Genomic DNA, 20,433 nt, shown 5'->3' on the forward strand with positions numbered 1-20,433 from the left:
CCTCTTATTAACACTATCCACCCATTTGCCTCTATGGTGGACTGTATTAGCTTAAATGGAATGTGTGGTGATATCCACGTTGTAACCCCTCTGGCATATGCTGAGTATGTTGCTCCTATAGTGGTCCCTTTCCATTTCCTCACCACTCTCTCTTGTTTAGCTTTGGTTAGGTGGGTTTCCTGCAACTGGGCTACATCTATTTTCTGTCTCTTCAGGTACATCATGATCTTATTCCGTTTGATGTAATTGTTGAGCCCCCTTACATTCCAGGTCACTATCCTAAGGTCTCCCATCTCATCCGTTCCCTACTCCGCCGACACCTCTCCTACCCTCCTCTTCTTACACAGTGGCTTGTGATTGTAGGCTCGTCTCCTCTTAACATTCAAAACCACCCCCCCTCACACCACACCCCAGCTATCCCTCATCCCTTCACCCACCCCCTCCCAAACTGTTGCTGCCCAACTCCATCCCTGGATCTCAGGCTACCCCGCATCTCTCCCCAACCCCGGCAGCCGCCGGTGATTAGGGTGCAGCCGGAGGATATCGTACTACTGATATCCCTACTAACCCAACTACTGGGGGTATTGACGTGTTCCCATGTGTTGCTTGCAGTAAAGCAGCACCAGTATCTCCCGCTATTTATTATCCATATCTTACAGGGTCAATTAGCTATGCTCAGAGTAATTCGACAGTTTATAGTAGTTGTGGATTGTAGGTCATAACTTACTAGCATAACTTGGTATTTAACTGAGCTCCACACTCCCTCTACTAGTACGCTCAACAATGTACAATGAAGAAAGTGCAGAGTCACTTGGCCTCCTCCGTCACCACCCGATGCTCTGTGTCAGCTAGGCAATTCATTGTGTCCATCCATCTCGTCGCGTCTTCCAGAGTCTCGAAAAAAATTGCTTTGCCCTTATGCAGAACTTTCAGTTTTGCCAGATACAAGAACATGTATTTCAGCACTGACACCCGCAGCCTCCTTTTGATCGCCATGAAGTTCAGGCGTTGTTTCTGCACCTGGAAGTTATAATCCGGGAACGCTGTGATGGACACCGATGCTCTGTTTATTGTTCCTCCTTTCCAGCAGTGTTCCAGTATTCTCTCTCCGTCTTAAAAATGTTGGCCTCCTTGTCAGAGCTCCATGCGCTCTCTCCACTGTAAACCCCTGGGTGAGCATCCCTGTCCCTATCTCTTGCAGGAGCATATTCTCAATGTAATTTGTCGGATCCGGTCTTTCCTCTTCTTCCGGGAGTCCCACTATGCGTATATTATTTCTGCGGGCTCTTCCTTCTGCAGCTCTGTATTGTTCCGTACCTGTTGTAGTGTGGTAATTTATCTGATGTTATCTGTGCAGGTGCCTGTGTTGGCCTGGACGTCTTTTTCCAGCCTTCCCGTGCATTCTGCCACTGCCTTCACGTCCTGTCGCAGGAGATGGACGTCCACACTGAGCACATCGATTTTGAATTCTAGGGATGTTTTGAGCTCTGCGATGCCAGCATCCAGTTTGGTTTCCCAAGACGTTCTCAATTCCGCTATGGCCTCTAGGGTCTATTTAGCACCTCTTGACGGGGCTGCTCCTCCTGTGGTTTCCTGACCACTTGCCTTTGCGGTGTCCAATACTTGCGCTGGTTTAGTAAAAATGTCTAATGATGACTGTTTCAGCTTCTTTGACGTCATTTTCAGTTCTGGGGTCAGCTCTTCCCACTACAATTGCCACAGAGTTCCTCTGTTTGTCTGGTGCACCAGTGGGCCTTCTTCCGGCCCGTCAGCAGCGATTCTTTGCTAAACTTTAGAGCAGCACTCTTTTCCTCCTTTTGTGTGTTCAGATGTCCCTTTCCCCCAGTGCGGGCTTTACTGTGTGGGGGCTTGGTGCACCGGTCTGTCGTTAATCTTGGTTGCTGTTACCTATAGGATAGCCTTCCACATCCGGGTATGGTGCAAGCCTGTTGTCATAACACTAGACAGCGTTCTCCCGGGCCCGTGTGGCATTTTGCCTTGTTTCTAGGTGTGTTTTCCTCGCTGTTAGGAGTCTATTTGTCCATGGGTGGTGTCATTTACCATTCTGCACCCGTTTGCTTGCCTTCGATTTCGCTCCTGCATCCGATTCCCAACTGCTAGGTATAGGTCTCCCCACCTACATATGTGCTGGAATGGTTCTCTGGATTTGCCGCCTTTCCACTGGTTCCGACGGTGGTGAGCCGAGTATCGCTGGGCGTCACGCGGTTGCCGGCAGGGTATTACTCCGTGCTCTCTCTAATTATGGTCCCGGACTGGATGTGTACTTTGGTACATCCGGTGTGGATCTGCCTCTTATCTTATATTGTCCTCTGTTACGGGGTTCCTGCTCATCTGCACCCTCTATTGTTGCCGCATCTGCTACAACGTTGCCTGATGTTTATTCTGTTTGCCCCGGTGTATTCCATAAGTCCTTTTCCTCGTCACTGCGTCCTCTGGCTCCAGGACTGCACTATGTGTTCCGGTCGGTTTATCCGGGCGATGTCTTCCTGGCCCGATCTCCCTTTCCTGCAACCTTGGGTTTCAAGATAAGCCTCCCATTCTTGTTTTGCTACATTAGAGTGTATGTGTCAATGGGCGTATCTTTTCATTGCCTACTTTGTTGTCGTACCTTAGTCTGTGTGTCAGCCAACTTTCTCGAGCAGTCACGGTTCAAGCCCTAGTCTTCCTGTGCATTCACGCTTTCCAACAGTGCTTAGTGGTGCCATTCATTACAGCTACTTTCGGTTTGCTTCCTGACCCATCCGACGTCGTCTGCCCGCACTTATTCGCTTTGTTCAGCAGGCGTCTCCTCACTCAACATGGCCCCCACTGTGGTGTCTGTATGGTGTAGTTTTGCTCAGTATTCTTCTAACGCAGTGCAGGGGCCGTGACCATGCAGTATGCAGAGGCACCTGTCTCTGTGCTGCCGCTCCAGCACGTCCTGCTCCAGCTCGCTCTGTGCCATTGCCTTCACTTTGTAGCATTCCTCTGAAACCAGGATCGCTGATGTGTATTCAGACTTGCAACGCTGTAGCAGAGCTACTATCCCTTCGTTACTGTGTCAAACGGTCTTTGTTGCCATTTATTGCCCACTCACAGTTCACTTTTTGGCGGGCTCCGCTGCGGTCTGTTCCTCTTTTCTCATACATGCGTTGTCCAGTACTCTTACGTTCGGCGGGGGTACACTCTACAAGTACCCTGTTGGTACCTAGCCAGGCTCTGCTGCACCGTGCCAGCCAACACTCGTCATCAGAGGGAGCCGCTGTTGCAGGGCGCACGCTGAGTTTCACAATGGTTCTTGCTCAGTTTATCCACAGTCCATACTTTGATGTCCACCTCTTCGTCTGGTCCCTTTGTTCTTAAACAATCACCATTTTGAGGACGCCTCACGCGCTCAGTCGCTGTCTTCTTTGAGCTCCATCTCCATGCATCGCATTACCTGTCTGTCACAGACTGCCTCCATTTGTGCCCCAGTACTACATGAGCTATCACTTGTCATTATCTCAGAGTCAGGAACTCCTAATATATGCTTTTTATACGGATGAACGTAGGATCGGCAGGAGCTCCTGTGGATAAATGTCTCGTTACACAGCTCTCTAGCCACACCCCCCCCCCCAGGCTTGTCCAGAAGGTTACACTGTTCCAAGAAATTAGACTGGCCTTCTGAACCTATGCCCACTAGGTCAGAGTTCAGAAATCCATCTTAACAAGGAGTTTGCATTGAGCACACCATTATGGTGACTGGGGGAGGGGGGGCGTCGATGTTGCAGTTTGGCATGTATCTAGTGTAGTTAATGGGAATGGGATACATGTTACTTTGTGTTTAAGTTTATACATTTTACATTCACATGTACGCAGCAAGATGTCAAATCTGCAGATGCAAATCTAAACAATGTAGGTGTATGTTATGCCTCGTAGCACCTAAAGTTGGGCAGCAAGGAGCTTTATATGCGCATGCGATTTAGGAGATTTGCAATGAAGAAACCACTGTGGGAGGACACGGTAGTCTTGAACATACATGCATAGACATGGGTGTATTTAGGGACATGTGTTTGGGACAGTTGGGGGACATGGTGAATATACAAATCTGTATGCTGCAAGTCCTCTCACAGCTAGGGATTGTGCAGGCCCACAGGCCTGGGGTGGTGGGATGAACCTGTGACTGGAAAACAGGTTTAGCAAGGTTGAAAGTTGAGGAAAGGCAGTGGGCAGCTGCGATAATATCAGATGGTCAGCTATGGCCAGGCTCTAGTTTTTACGACTTGGTGCGTTTGTGGAGGCAAGATGCAATTTTTTTAAGGGCATGGAAGCCTGTTAATCATTCACCAGGGAAGTCCGGCCATCTGGTAGTGTTAATTTAGGACCAAGTAACAAACACTTCGCAATTTAGGCTTAAGGTCAGAATGAACAAAGGGTTTATGGGTTTTGATCAGGTTCTCAGATTGTGCCCAGAGGCCAAGAGTGCTGAATTGGTAGTCGTATAGATTGAGTGTGAAATAAGGATGCCAGCAACTCTGGGTGGATAATATATTTATTGCCAGTTCAAAGGGAACTTGTTTGTGTCTCTCCAACCTCTCCAACCTAGTATTGTTGCAAAGACCATGTGCATCGCTCGTTCAGGGATAGAGGACCCTGCTATGTGAATATGAAGCTATGGGGGGGACGACATGACCTACCACGGAAAGATCCCAAATAGGGGTGTGCTGTAAATATGAGCTGATGCAAAGATATGTTGAAAGGGGATGGTAGTTAAATAAATGTGTCCAATAAGGAAGAGTGCAAATTAAAGGAGATTACATTTCTTTGTATAGGCTTAACCAATCATTTGTGCGGGGATGATTTGTAATAAAATATGTGGGAGTGTTTTTACTGTTGCAAAATGTATAAAATGTGTAAACTTGTGTGGTTCGAGGAGACTCGGGTTAGTTTGAATCCACAGCATCACCTAACTCCTCCAGGCCATTTGTACAATAAACTTGCTTTACGGACAAATGTGCACTCGCTTTTTAAGAGGTGGGCCTACTTTGGGTTAAGGTGATCGGATGTCCATCCACACATCACTCCACATCTGTGATGCCTGAAAGTCTGGGTGTGGGGCTGTTAGGGAGAATTCTCTGTAAAGGCTAATTTCCCAAACCTAGTGAGCCCCCCAGCAGCTTTGCTGGATTTTTGGGGTTTATTTTTTTCTTCTGCTAAGAGTGAGACTCTTTTCCTCCCACTCTTAGACATGATTTGAGGTGTTCCTTTGACTTTGTATGTGTTTTATGGGCTATGGGGTCCTTTACCCCATAGGGCTTCATGTGTTTTTGGTATGTGGGTTACACCGCACCCTCCGTGCCGTAACCCAGGGGTGTCGTAGCGACCCCCAAACAGACTCCATACCCTGGGACTGACTACTGTCTCCCAGGGCATGTAAAGTCACCATTGGCTTTACTAGTCTCAAATTGTGAACAGAACCAGTACAAATCATCCTATTGTGGACGTACTGGTCGGGGCAATTCGATTGCCCCAGGGTCTATTGTTCGAGGGGGCACTGTCCAGTCCCCCCCGACCGAGTTTTGGCTGGTGGCAGTGGATAATACTTTTTATATTCGACCGCAAATATATTCCTAGGGGATTTTCCCATTGTTCGAGGCTACCACTTTTTAACATAGCCTCGAACATACCGCCGGTTTATTAAATTAATATAAATTCACCGGTTGGTATTTTTTGCCGAAACTTGGTTCCAAAATGGCGTTTGTGTTCGCTTCTGTGACTCCAACCCAAGTCGAGCCCTTTGTTCCACTTTTTGGCGGGCTTCTCCACAGAAGCCTCCAAAAGTGGTGCCACTCTGTCTGGGTACCACAGGGGGAGTTGGAGAGGGTTTAGGAACCCTGGACTGAGTTGCCTCGGCAACTGAAGTCGCACTCTTGTGTGATTGGCCCAAGTGGTGAGCCGCCCGGTTCACCACTTGGCATGTTTGAGTGACATCTAGGCTGAATGAATGGGGGTTTTCTGCATAAAAGCAGGGCTTTGGAGACTGGAACTTCAGAAGTCGCCACAGGACCTAAAGAATCCGAGGAGGGAGAAGCCGAGCCGACCTGCGGAACCATCTCACCACTTTTCCCAACGACAGAGCAGATCTCCAGTCCGGAGAGTCTTCTTCCTTTGACTGGTGGGGATAACCAGTTTGCCAGTCTTTTCGCCTTCCTGGACCATCTCGTGGCCGCCTTGCCCGTGCCAAGCACCCCGGCAACCGGAATACCACGGTTTACCACTACCACGAAGAAAAGGGTGGTACCTTGTAACCGGGAAACTCTGCGGCTGGTTTCTTCCCTGGCAGCGCAACGACCTTCAGATTTCCTCCACGTTGAGACCTCCTCTTCCTCTGGACGAAACATCGACTTGCACCCGCTGCCAGGAACAACTGCCCCCTGCTGGAGCGTTCTTCCCACTTTCAGGTACTGTGTCCCGCCTGGCTTCCCTTGCGACAGATCGTTCGGGGTGACAGTAAATCCTCGATTTTCTAACCTGGGCTAGCCTGGGACCTGTTAACTAACTTTTCCTGACTTGATCTCAATCTTTTGTGAACTTTCTACAAAGACTCTTTGGGCATAACCCCACTGTGTGATCCTGGACACATTTCGCTTGCTCTCTCTAAGAGCGGGCATGGCATTTGAACTTCCTTGCTCTCCAGTAGACTTTGCCTAACCTGCCTCACTGTGGTTCTTTGAAAAGTATTGAAATTTGTGTGCTTTCATAACCCTGCCTTTTTCCCTCCCTTTTTTAATAACTTATTAGAGTGCCATCTTATGTTAAGCGCTCACCTCTGTCTGAAAATAAGTGGTGGTTCTCATTAAGACTTGTCTAATAAGTAATTAGGGTTGTATATATATATATATATATATATATATATATATATATATATATATATATATATGTATATATAATAGTGACTGTGTGTTGAATTTATTTACCTCTTTGTGCTAGCGTAATTTACAAGTGTGTCTTTAAATAAATAATTATATACTTTTACACCAAAGCTTTGGTCAGTGTTTGCTTGTGCTACTGTATCTCTGTACCTATTGTGTATACTCTATACACTGCCTAACTCATATTGAGAGATGTCCGACTGCTCAGCCACAGCTACCAGGTAAATCTGGGTGGAACAGACTGCTACCAATTGGGTTTACTGCCAACCACCTGTAGTCCTAAATCTTTTGCAGTGGTCCCTAAGGGAACTGCACAGGTTTCTGCCTAACAGGGGCATGAGTGAAACCAACAGTGGTCCCTGATTGGACCACTACTGGCAGATTGAATGGTGCAGATCCTTACCATTGGTGGGCTTGGACTTGCTTCCAGACAAAACTTTGGATAAGACAAGGACTCCTGTAGCCGTTTTCTTGAGATCAGTGTTGAAGCCAAGAATCCTGATTTGGAAGAAGAGCCGACTGAAGATCCGAAGAAGACTACAGACGAAGCCCATCATCGTTTCCTGCGTCTGGCCCAGTGAAGTAATGTTGGACTACCTGACCTGCAAAGGCCCTGTGCAATGCTTCAACCACTGGACTGGTGGGACCAGTCTCAACGTGTTCTCAAGGATCCAGCTGTCTTGAGCCTTCAGAAGTGTCCCTGGACCACCCAGTGGACTGACCATCTCTCCAGTGGGCTACCTCGCTAGAACCGTTGGCACTCGGTTGGCACTCGGTGTTGGAACTTCGGTGGTCACCAGCTTGTGGTGTAAGTCGCCTTCCTGCCGAATGTCGGCCTCCCAGCTTCAAGGGATCCTGCTATGGAAGGTCTGCAACCGCAACTGAAAGTACAACTGCTGTCGTCTTTGCGCGTTAGCCGTCGCTGGAACTTACTTTCCCCAGTCCTGTGAACTGTCCTGAAGAGGTTTGCATCAGTGCTTCTTGCCTTTTTCCACCGACAGGGGTTGCACTCTGCTCCTGGACCCGACCACAAGAATCCTTGAATCCAAAGCTTTTTGGCAGCTCTCGCCGGATATGTAAACACAAAGCATTTGTCTCCCCCTGTCCTCCATAGGATAACATTGAGAACTAGTGTCCGTTACAATCACCGGGTATCCACGGGGACGCCACCCAGCCCTGGTTGGATGATTTGCACTCTTAAACCCTCTCCTGGTCCCTTGGTAAGGCCTCTGGTTAAAGATGGGTCTGCGATATAGGAGAGCTGGATTCAATACCAGATTGTCTTTATGTTTTCCCACCTCCCTTGGTCTCAACTCCTTTCTCCCCCTTGGGCCTTCTCCTCACCTTAATATTGTAAGAGGTGGATTTTCTGTCCTGCTCCTCGTGGCACGGGCGCGTAGATGCGGGGGGCAAGCAGCGACCAACTTACTTCATTGGTGCAAGCCCCCACTGTGGGAATCCAGGCCTGCTGCAACTACGTAGGTTTCCTGCTTTACAGTCTTTAAATGCAGTTCTTACGTTCCTCTTAGTTCGAATAATAATGTCTTGCTTCTTTCCTTTTAGGTATGGAAAAGTATTTTGGTGTTGTCATGCAGCTTGAAGCTGAGCATGGGCCGGTAGGCGAAAGCGCAGTGTGCGCGATGCTGTACGGTGAGTAATGCGCGATGCGCGGCGCTGTTTCGCCTTTTATATTGCTAACCTGTGTCTTTTCTCTCCTTGCAGGTTGCGATGTTCCTGGCCGAGCGCCGTAATGTTCCAGCAATGATACTGACCAGGAGACGACTACCCAAATAAGAATTGTGTGGCTTTCTTCATTCGGGAGGAAACGTGAGTAAACTCTTACTAATGCTGTCTTTCTTTCTCCTCTTTCCAGGTTATGGTATTCCAGGATGCATGCGGTGTCGGATGATGGAGTTCGTACCTTCAGGTGAGTGGAACTGAAGTCAGCGATGGATTGAAGACAGGATACTGTTTCAGGTAAGTTTCGTAGTGTTCTTTCTCTCTCTGGAGGTCCTTGGTTTCAGGTAAACTAGCATCAAAGAACTGGACACAGTGAGCATTACGCTGCCCACAGCAGAATAACGCAAAGCATGTTCTGCTGTTTGGGTGTGGTTTAAATAGTCTCGGGTAAAGTAGTCCAGGTAAAATAGTCCCAGGCCTGCCACACCCAAAAGACTAGACCGCATAGCTCAGTTCCTTGTAACTGAGCTATGTGTGTGCCTTCATGTTGGCTGAACCCCCTCACCCTGCAAGTTAAATAGTCCCAAATAAATGGTCCCATTCTAATGTTGGTCTTCATGATGGTTATAAGCCTGGCGCCAAAGGCGCCAGGACTGACCCCAAGAGAGTCTTGGATGAGGTTTTAAGGCCTTTGACCTGGCCCTAACTGGAAGGCTGACTTGCCAGTGAGGGCCAGGGGCAAGGGTCAGGACGGTCTCTTTGTATCCTTCTATTCCACTGCTTTTTGGTGGACGCACCTGAGCAGTGAAACCTGAACAATAAGAACTTTTCTTACCAGTAACATTGTTGCATTTCTTCTTTTGAACAAGCCACCAACAAAAGAACTTGACCTGCATCAGATACATGCTGGATAGAACAAGGCCCCACTCTTCATAGGGATTGGACTTCTGAAGCTAGTGCATATTTGTAGTGACTTGGTTCCATCTTACTGTATCACTTAACTTATATTATTAATTTGTCATTGAATGCATTTTAGACACTGTGCTCGGTTGTGTTTTTCTAAATTCAGAGCACACATTTCTCTGAAATGCTTTCAGAAACGTGCAAGAAACCAGAGTAGAATACATGACAGAAGCGGAACTGAACAGAGTTCATACATTGTTAGGGAGAATGTTCATTTCGGTTACAAATTCCCTTTAACCTTTAGAGACCCCCAGCTATTTTGCTGGACTCCGGGCTTTTTTATTTTTGCTCCAGAGTGAGTGGGACCTTTTTCTCACTCGTGTGTTTTTCTGACTAGGATTTTCTGTGTTCCTTACTGTAAACTCCATAGGCATCTGCTTTTGCATTGTGACACATAGCACCTTTTGTGCAGTGTCCCCGAGAAGTCCCTCGGACTTCTCTTAAGGTTTAACTAAATTTTCTTGGGTGAACTACTGTTCCCAAGAATAGTAAGAGGACTTACTTAACTTTACTTTATGGGTCCATTACACACACCACCCTATGTGGAGTGCTTGGGGGTTACATAGTAATTCCTTTAACCCATTCCTCATGTGACATTTTGTTACACTAACTCACTTGAATGGGTGGTGGCAGTTGTTTCTTTTTTACTACCTAGTGTCATGTATCTGCATGTTGATACCACAGCTGCAGTGCTGCACCCAAAGGTGACAGTTTTCTCAAAATGGCCCCAGTTTTCTTTTTTGCCATTTTTTGTTAGTTTCTTCCAGGCTTTTACTCAGTTTGCATCAGGTTTGAGTCCTTTGTGGGTTTTGCCTTTGGCAGGCTTCAGCCCTGAAGCACACCCAGGCTCCAGTGTGTCTGGAAAGGCAGGACGTGAGAGAGGGTCCAGAAACGTCCCTGTCTATCTCTAGGTGTGCCTGAGTCAAACCAGTTCCAATTGGCCGTCTGGCTGTCCTGGGGGAAAGCCACCCTGCTGTGTGATTGACAGCCTAGGGCTGTGAATGAATGAGCACTTGCATAAAAACCGAGGTTTTTGGGGACTAAGAAGAGTCGATCACTGGAAGACAACATCCGAAGCAGAAGACGAGAGAAGACGCCGGCAGCACCCTCTTGGACCGCAAAGTGCCCGGTGAAGCCCTGCAGCTGTGTTCACCCTGTTTTCTAATCAACACGGAAGACCCGTAAAGGACGACTTACTCCCTTAGGCTGGTGGGACTAACTAACCTCGAGACAAACTCTATTTTGTCCCAATCCCCGACTTGCCACAACATTCCAAGGCTGCAGAAGCCCAATACCCGGGATACCTCGACCACTTGTGAATGCATTTTCTGTCCGGATTCGGACTTCGGAAGATCTTCGTGGGCATCCAGAGGACCCTATAGAAGCAAGAAATCTGCATCCAGAGTTCCGTCGCCAGAGTTCAGGACCGAGGGATCAAGGAAATCCTAACCAAAGCTTTTTGTTCTTCTTTGGCGCTGAGGAAAAGACGGCAAAACTACAAAGCTCAACGGAAATCCATTGCTGCAGAGCCCCTCTCTCGAGTGCTGCCACAGGAGCCCACCAGACGTCCTCCCTTTCTTCACCACGACCAAGGACCAGGAACAAGGCTCTACTGCATTGCATCGTGAAGGCAACCAGCTGAAACACTTTCTTCATTTCAAAGGTACTGTGGGGCTTGGGGTATTTTATCCTTTTGCCATTTGGAGTGCTTCCTATCTTTGTGAGTGCGATTTAACCATACACTAAGTTGACCTCAACTTAACTGCATTGGCCTTACAGCTTGTGCTTTCTAAAGGGGACTCCTCTTGAGTTGCTCTGATTTCTCCTTTGAACACTGACTATTTAAGAACATATTTCTAAGAAGAGCATCATAACTTTGACGTTGCCCATTGACTTTAGCTGCCCTGGCTCCCTAAGGCCTCCTTCTTAACCTATTGGTTTTGGCAGTGTTTGTTCCCTTACAGGTTTTAAATGTTGAACACTTTAATGCTGTGATAATAGACTGCATGCATCCCTTTGGGAGAATCTAACTGTTCTTATAACCCATCAGTCTGTTCTGATCTAACCCTAACCTTTCCTTCCGTGATAACTCAATTTTAGAAAGGTGATACTATATAAATGCTATACTGACCTCAAATGACGTCACTTCCGGGTGCTGGAATATGTTTAATATATGAATGAATTACTCACCTGCTTTATTGTTCACTTTTTTAATTAACCTACCTTGGGATTAATGTTACAGCTAATTACTGCTTTTTAAAGAATGCTTTAAATATCTTTGTGTATAAATCAAAAAGGTTATTATACAACTATAAGTGTTTAACTGGATACTTGCATTTACTGATTTCATTGCACAGCTCTACAGCACACATTACCCCTCTTAAGATAAGCCTGGCTGCTCAGTCACACTACAAACTTGCATAGTACAGGCCTATATTAATACCAAGAGATAAGTCTTGTGTAGTCCCACACCAGTTGGGCTGCACTAATTCTTACCTAACATACACAAAATGTTGGTCACTATTATGCAATTCAGCACATCAATGCGTTTATTTCACTTTTTAAGATGGAGGCTGCAGCTCATTCCCTTCCTAAATCGCATGTGCGTATCTACTCTTAGTGCGCAGATTGCAAATGCTATTTTATGCTCTTTTCCATTTACGGTTTTTGTGGGCAACTCGATTGTTTTCAACACTGATCCAGTGTGACGGGGTGGGGTGGGGGGGGTGTTTGTCTTAGGAAAAAACATGTATTAATAATGTTGAAGGCAAATGCTCTAGATCTTGAAAAGCCACCATGTTACACCCCTCAAGGTTCGGGGACCTTGAGAAGTTGGAGACCTACAAGAAAAGAAGTTTCCTTCTGCAAATCAGGATCCAATATTATGTACCAATTCTGTGACACCATAACAGGAAAATAGAAGTTTCAAAAACCAGTGCCACCTATGAGAGGAAAGACAAGCCTATATCACCATCCATCACCTCCCATGTTATTCAGTTAATTTTGTTATCATTTTAGATCACACACTGCATCATGATTCATGATAAGATATTTCTTTCCTGAAAATCAGACGCTTGCTACTTTGCATATTATAATAACATTTAGACAAGTGGTATTCAAACCTTTTTATACTGAGCCCCCATGGAGTAAATATATTTTTTCCGGGCCCCCCACAAGCTATAACTGCATACATTTTCTATTAAAAGCTTTCAAAGTAAACTCGTTTTAAAGAACCTCAAGTCCCCCTTGCACATCCTTCGGGCCCTCCCAGATAGCGCCAGCCCCACAGTTTGAAGACCACTTTTCTAGACTCTCAGCTACACCGAGACTGAACAAAAAAACATGCTGTGTAATATATAAAAGAGTACCTGCAACGGGTCCCAATTGTCAAAGTAGTCCTTCATCAGAGGATATACAATGGCTGCTGCCAGGTCAGCACGCTCAGACATTCTGTACTCTTCATAATACTTTTCCTGCAGCGCATCGAATATGTCCGCACACTCCTCCAGTGTGAGTGGGTCCTCACAGCTGGGTTGCAGTCGCCGTTCACATTCCTCCACTGTCTCAAGGACCTTTGACAGGTTGTGAATGGCCACCTCTTCATGGGCAAGAACTTCAGTCAGCTTCTCCATCTCGTGGGCCAGGTTGATCACCATGTCCTTCTCATACTGCAGCTGCCGGTCATTCTGGATGATCTCCTGTTCCGTCATGTCAATGAGAAGTTGCAGGTTGTGTTCCAGCTCTGGCAAGGCAAAGCCTTGGGGCTTTGTGTCTTTACCTGTTGATGGGGGGTGGTCCTCTGGTATGTCAGGTGTGTTGCCAATTTGACTGTAACTGTAATAAACCTTTTGCTCACGACCTGTCATATCGATCACCTTGAAAAGAACAAATCATTAATTACCCTATTTTGGGTGTTCATTTGAAACAAGCTCAGTGCTATTATACAGACAGTAACAGTCAAGGACCTCATCATATTTGAGATCATATTACCCCATGTTGCAGAACATTAATATTCCATGGAACACGCTCAGCTGTCGTATTAAATGTATTTATTTCCTTGTGCCATTTATGCAGCCCTCATCTGAACTGTTGAAATTCCACCCAACCTCACACATTGGGACATCATTTAGCGCTTTAACCAAGTAGCTATTTTCATGTGTACACCTCTTGTCAATGACTTGATTGGTTTATATCTGTTCATACACCATTCCAATTGGCCAACAGCGAGAAGACCATAATTGCTGTGTGCTATTTGGATGATCAGATTTTAAAAGCACATTACATTTTGCACTTCATAGTTGATATAGAGCCAAACACCCCAATGAATAAAATCAGTTGATTGCTTGAGGGCGTGACCCAATGCACAAAAGGAAAGTAAAATCTAGTGGTCGGTTTAGGAGTTTAAGTATGATATGATGTGATAATGATGTGGCATTTATAACGCGCCTGTGTTTCTAGGCGCGACAAGATAAGCAGGGAGAAACAAAGGGAGGACAAAATAACAATCTTACTGGGCCTTGTGTCATTCAGATGGCATGTTAGGGAGAATTCTCTCTTTAGGCTGGATTTCCTAACCTAGTGAGTCCCGCAGCAGCTTTGCTGGATTTCTGCAGTTTGTTTTTTTCCTCCTGCCAAGAGTGAGACTCTTTCTCCCAATCTTGGACATGATTTATGGTATTCCTTTGATTGGTAATGTGTTTTATGGGCTATGGGGTCCTTTACTCCACAGGGTCTCATGTGTTTTTCCTATGTGTGTTACACAGCACCCTCGTGCAGTAACACAGGGGTGTCATAGTGACACCCCACCATAGACTCCATACCTTGGGACGGACTACTGTCTCCCAAGTTACCATTGGCTTTACTAGTCCCAAATTATTAACAGAAACCAGTACAAACCATCATATTGTGGACATACTGGTCGGGGCAATTCGATTGCCCCGGGGTCTGTTAGTCGAGGGGGCACGTCCCCGTCCCCCCTGATCGAGTTTTGGCTGGTGGCAGTGGAAACTACTTTTTATATTCAACCGCAAATATTTCCCTATGGGATTTTCCAATTGTTCGAGGCTACCAACTTTAATTATTTAATTCTCATAGCCTCGAACATACCGCCGGTTTATTTAATTAATATTAATTCTCCGGTTGGTATTTTTTGCCAAGACTCGATTCTAAAATTGCATTTGTGTTCTCTTCTGTGACTCCAACCCAAGTCGAGCCCTTTGTTCCACTTTTTGGCGGGCTTCTCCACAGAAGCCTCCAAAAGTGGTGCCACTCTGTCTGGGTACCACAGGGGGTGTCGGAGGGGGTTTAGGCACCCTGGACTGAGTTACCTTCGTAACTCAAGTCGCACTCTTGTGTGATTGGCCCAAGTGGTGAGCCGGCCGGCTCACCACTTAGCATGTTTGATTGACAGCTAGGCTGAGTGAATGGGGGTATGCTGCATAAAAGCAGGGCTTTGGGGACTGGAACTTCAGAAGTCGCCACAGGACCTGAGAATCCGACGAAGGAGAGAAGCTGAGCCGACCTACCACGACGACTGCACCGGTGGAGCCCTGCAGAACCGACTCACCACTTCCCGACGACAGAGAAGATCTCCCGGCTGGAGAGGCTTCTTCCCCTGACTGGTGGGCACAACCAGTTTACCTTTCTTCCTTCGCACCCCAGACCGTTTGTGGTCAAACTGCCCGTGCCAAGCACCCCGGCAGCCGGATAGCCACTTACCACTGGACCGCGAATCAACAGACCGCTCCTTGTACCTGAGAAACTCTGCGGCTGGTTTCTTCCCTGGCAGTGCAACAGACTCCTGTCTTCCTCCACGACGAGATCCTCTCTTCCCCCGGATGAAACACCGACTTGCACCCGCTGCCAGGAACAACTACCCCGCTGGAGTGTTCTCACCACTTTAAGGTACCGTGTCCGCCAGGCCTCCCTTTCTAAAGATTGCTACAAGGTAATAATAACTCCTTAACCTTCTGGACTGGGCTGGCCGCCTTGACCCTCTAACTGGTCCCTTTCTTTGGTCCAACTCCTTTTTGAACCATTACAAGACTTTGTGCACTGCAACCGTGTGACCTTGGACACATTTCGTTTCGATCCTCTTAAAGCGGATCCGGCCTACTGACTCTGAATTCACGGTTTTACTTTGCCTTCCTCTCTTGCTATGTTCTTGTAAAAGTGTTGTGATCTGTTTTAAATTGTTCTCTGCTTTTCTCTCCCTTTTTAAAACGAACTATTAGAGTGCCATCTACGTTAAGCGCTCACCGCTGTCTGAAAATAAGTGGGGCTTTACTTAAGACTTGTCTAATATTCTTTTAAGGGAGTGTATATCTTTTAGTGACCGTGTTTTTGGATTGCTTACTATTAGTGCCTGTGTGTTTTTCTAGATGTGGTTTTAAATAAATAATGATATCTCTTTTAGACCAAGCCCTGGTCAGTGTTTACTTGTTCTATTGTGTGCTCTTGACCTATTGTGAATACTCTGTATACTGCCTAACTCTTCTTGAGGGAAGTCTGACTGCTCAGCCACAGCTACCAAGTGAATCTGTGTGGTGCAGACTGCTACCAAGTGGGTTTACTGCCAACACCTGTAGTCTTAAATCTTTTGCAGTGGTCCTAGAGGGAACTGCACAGGTTTCTGCCTAACAGCGCAAGCGCGGGAAGAGGAAGGGGGAGAAGTGCCAGGGGGAAGGGATGGCGGAAGTGCAGTTAACTCACAAGTACAGCCAGCTGGGTGCTCATAAGTGCAGCAAGAAGGGTCTGTACGGTTGCAGATACAGACCCTTAAGTGCTGAGGAGCCCAGAAGCAGTGTGAGGGCAACTGGGCATGAAGGATCCTGGGCATGAGTTCAGAGGGTGACCAAGGCGCGGAGCAGTCAGTTGCATTAGCAGGTGAGAGGAAGAGAGAAAGCGGAAGCGAAAAAGGAAGTTCTTGACTTGCTCCCAGAACCGGAGAGGGTTCTGCTCAAGTTTGAGAGAGGCAGGGAGGCTGTTCCAGAGGGAGGCCCCAGAGGTAGAGCAGTCCCAGGCCCCGGAAAGCCTTCTGGATTATGCAGAGGGTCTTGAACTTGTTCCCTGCAGCCACGGGGAGCTAGTGAAGAGCTGGGGAGAAGTAGGATGGTTAATTGGCAGTACTGGCTGCCTCTCAGTTATTCAGCTACATATTAGTAGCACATAGCAGCAATTTCCCCACAATGAAGCACTGGAAAACATTGATAAAACTGCACAAGAGAGCAAACTCAAACTGATAGGAAGGCTTCTCCTTCAACGTATCGGATTAGGTTTGCTGTATTTTGTTTATATTAACTCAATAAAGAAACACATTTACTGGTCCATTATTCTCAAACAATGTGCAGACAGAGGCTTGGTAACCTTTCTTGTTGCATTTTAAACCATATTAGTAACAAGATGTGGTTTATTCACACCCACTGCCTTGCCTAGGACTATGATATGGTAGTACATTGTTTATTTTACCTTTTCAGGATACAGGACCTACAGCATGTGGCACACTTTACTTAAATTTACATTGATAATTCCACACCTGCTTGTCACTACATCACTCAGAGTGGGGGATCCAAGTAACATGGGTATACTGGGTTAGCTTTTTTTTGGGCAACATGTGTCAACCTCCTTAAAATCCATGGGATTACAAAAAGAGACTGGCAAAATGAATTGAAAGTCCTGTGAAAACCTTTAGTAACATCCCCTCGAGTGTTGCACCGACTGAATAGCTACAGGCTTCATGCCTCTAACATCCATAATGTGAGGACACTGAATACCAAAAGTGGTGCAACTGGAGAGAGAACCTCTGGTTTCGTTGGTTTGAAAATCGAGCTTCTAACACTACAGAGAGGTGACGTTTGGAATTCAGATAGGCTGCGGATGGCCCATCTCTGTAATGTCTAACTTCCAATTTCGTATTTATCATCAAACACAAGTGTCAACATACAAGATATTACCCACCTCGAGACTTGATTGTTCCCTGGAGGTTGAGATTGTTCTATTGAAGACCAACGAGGATCCTAGGGATCCCTTCATTACCCGCTCCAAGAGTCGGGACGTAAAGGAGCCCCCAGGGAAAACCCCCAACAGGGGGGAAAAAATCCTGTGCTGGGCTGCTAGGGTTCGTAGAATCCTGAGGACTGCTAGGATGATGTGCCTCAGCCACAAGGCCGTTGGAAAGTCATCAGTGGAACAGGAAACTGGGTGTTATTCGGCCAATCCTAAATGTAAGAGAAAGGCGGGTAGAGGCTCACTCCTAATCTAAATGAGCGCCTGGGCCAATAAACCGAAGTAAAATCCCTTTCCTGTACTTCCGGGTAGAATCTCCTACTTCTTCTTGTGCTGTAGCTAGAATCAGAAGTGCTGAAAGAGCCTCTGAAGAAACTAACAGAACCCGTAATGGTGGAAAGACAATCAGCTGGAATCTCGGTTGGTTCAATGAGTGTACAGCTACTCAGGAAGAGAGAAGCAACGCGCGTTGCCACAGGTTGAATGTCCGGATATACTGTGCGGAAGCCTGGGGGCGTGGCCAACAATCGGTTGAGATCCGGCAAAAACGCTAGAGCGTTGCAGCTTGTTCTGCAACCACCCGGAACAGTTTGCGCAGCATATGAGAGTCGGGATACAGAACCGATAACCATATTAGGTGTAACAATCTCACCATCCAGGAAAAGTGCAGGCTAGGACAAGTGCTGTAACTCATTTCTCAAAGCAGCAGAGGTAAGAATATTGAGAAGTGGACCCTTATTCGGCAGATCGCCAGCGACGTCTGCCCTTTACGTGATCTAAAATGGCCTTACAGCAACATTAGTGCTGTATCAAAAATAATTAATCAAAGGTTATACTGTGGGTCATTTTGGATCAGTTGCTAATACCTTTGTGAAACCTAACTAAACAGCACTAGGAGGAGCTATTGTCCTTACAACTATGCTTCCATTAATGAGAAAGATACCAGCTGGAGCATACTACTCTAGTGCTTCTCTTGAATAGGGAGAACAAATGGAAGAATTGACTTTGATACCCATACATGTCCCTTGAATAGCAAGACTTGAGAGTATCCTGTGAGAACAAAAGTTCAATCTTTACTTCTGGTGGATGTCAAGCTTTTTTCATTTTCCCAGGCTTGGTGGCACGGAACACTGATTTTGACATATATGGCCATGCATGGCTACTGCCTTCCTTGGAGAGCTAGGGACGCAGCTGCCAGAATTAAACACAATCTGTTTGTGAAGAGAATTTTGGATTTAAAGCCTAAGAGAAAGCATGGGAGAAAAAAAAGGTAAATAAACATGGCAACACAGTTTTAAGTTATGTATACCTACGACTTACAGCGGAAAGACCATCGTAACCAACAACTTCAGATTTAATCCAGAAGTCTTCATCCTCACCTGGCTGAACATGGTGGCAAGCCCCGAAGCATGCAAGATGAATGAGCCATGAGGAAGCTCTGCTGGTTAGTAGTCTGGAATATCACACTCTGCAATACATCTGTGTGCCTAACGGTCACAGTACTCCTTAAAAGGCACTGCAAAAGTGAACAGTCCTGCTTTCAGTATGGGCCAGGTTATCTTGGTACATCACAGTTGCTCCCACAGCCTGCTACACAAGCCCACTTCGTCATGTGCCCTTTTCCTTGCAACATCATTTGTTCCCATTGATTTTGACGCTCAGACCGGTGCTATTTAGACTTCGTCATTCTGTAAGCTGAAGTCTCACCTTTGTGGTCTCGCCTCTACAGCAGCTTCCAGCTAATTGTTATTTGATCTGTACCTGGGCTCAGTCTGTGACAAAGTGGATTCTGCTCTACAGGAGTTCACAGATGAGTATGGACGAAAATGCCCTACACTTCTACAAACCAAGATCCAACAAAATTATAAAGAGAAAACAGGCACAGTTAAGAGATATACCTCCTTTGACTTTTGTGGTAACATGGCCCAAGAGAAGGCTATGCACTTAACAGGGGTGTGAATGTAATTCCCGTAGTGACCCAAACAACACTAACACAGTCCAAAATGAAGGAAATGTCCAATCAAGGTTCTATAAAAATATATATACTTTAATCAAACACACCATCTGCAAGAAAACGAACTAGAAAACACTGTATAAAACCCACCATTGTGGAACGAACAGAGAAGATGCGTTAGATAAAAGAATGTAGCACTCAGAATATGAATACAGGGGTGATATGCAATTTATTAACCACAAAAAAGATAAATCTTTGGGTGAAAAAAGGTGCAAAAAGACCTATCCAGTCTCTAAGGCCCAAGTGTACAAAGGGGGCAGTTATTGGCCCACAGTACCTGGTTTAGCATCTTTGGCAGGTTAACAGCATTGAAGCCGGCTTAGAGTGGTGATGCAAGCGGATCGAGCTAAGTTTGTGTAACGTGGCTCATTTGGACCCAAGCCGTAAGCGGGCATCAAGCAGGTGCAAATGCGGTAGCTCTTTGCGACTCGAAGGTGGCTTTCGACAATACAGGTTGGACGCTCACCAGGAACTCGGAGGTCAGGCAGGTCAAAACCACCAGGAAGCAGCGGTTCGAGTCGGCAGGCAGTGGTGGTTGAAGTGGTGAACCTGTTGTCTTAATGTGCATTTCAGCGAAGGAGCAGTTTTGAGGATCATGAAGAGTCATGGCATACCCCCTGCTTCAAGTCAGTAAGTTCCTCTCCAGCAGTGCGAGTCAGGTCCCGGTGCTGAGTAGTCGATTCAAGCCTAGCAGGTGATAGGCTTAGCAAGGGCATGATGCAGCACGAAGCGGGCTCAATGTGCAAGCAATTGTTTGAAGGTTTGGAGGAGTGCCAGAAAGTAGAACCGGCAGGATCCCGCATCAAAGGAATAGATTTTGCCTTGGTCATCGGTGCAACCGTTTGAGGAGGCAGAAAGGGA

At 46.5% G+C, this 20,433-nt stretch overlaps 1 protein-coding gene across 1 annotated transcript in view; it reads right to left on the reverse strand.

The window, feature by feature from the left end:
• TFIP11 (tuftelin interacting protein 11) overlaps nt 1–20,433 on the reverse strand; it is a 643,289-nt gene that overhangs the window by 322,047 nt on the left and 300,809 nt on the right. The window contains exon 7 of the mRNA XM_069623380.1: nt 12,923–13,429. Coding sequence (XP_069479481.1) covers nt 12,923–13,429 — 507 coding nt within the window. The remainder of the gene's footprint in view (nt 1–12,922; nt 13,430–20,433) is intronic.

The sequence above is a fragment of the Ambystoma mexicanum genome, chromosome 11 (assembly GCF_040938575.1).
Source record: "Ambystoma mexicanum isolate Mex_15411 chromosome 11, UKY_AmexF1_1, whole genome shotgun sequence".
In the NCBI taxonomy this organism is placed as follows: domain Eukaryota; kingdom Metazoa; phylum Chordata; class Amphibia; order Caudata; family Ambystomatidae; genus Ambystoma; species Ambystoma mexicanum.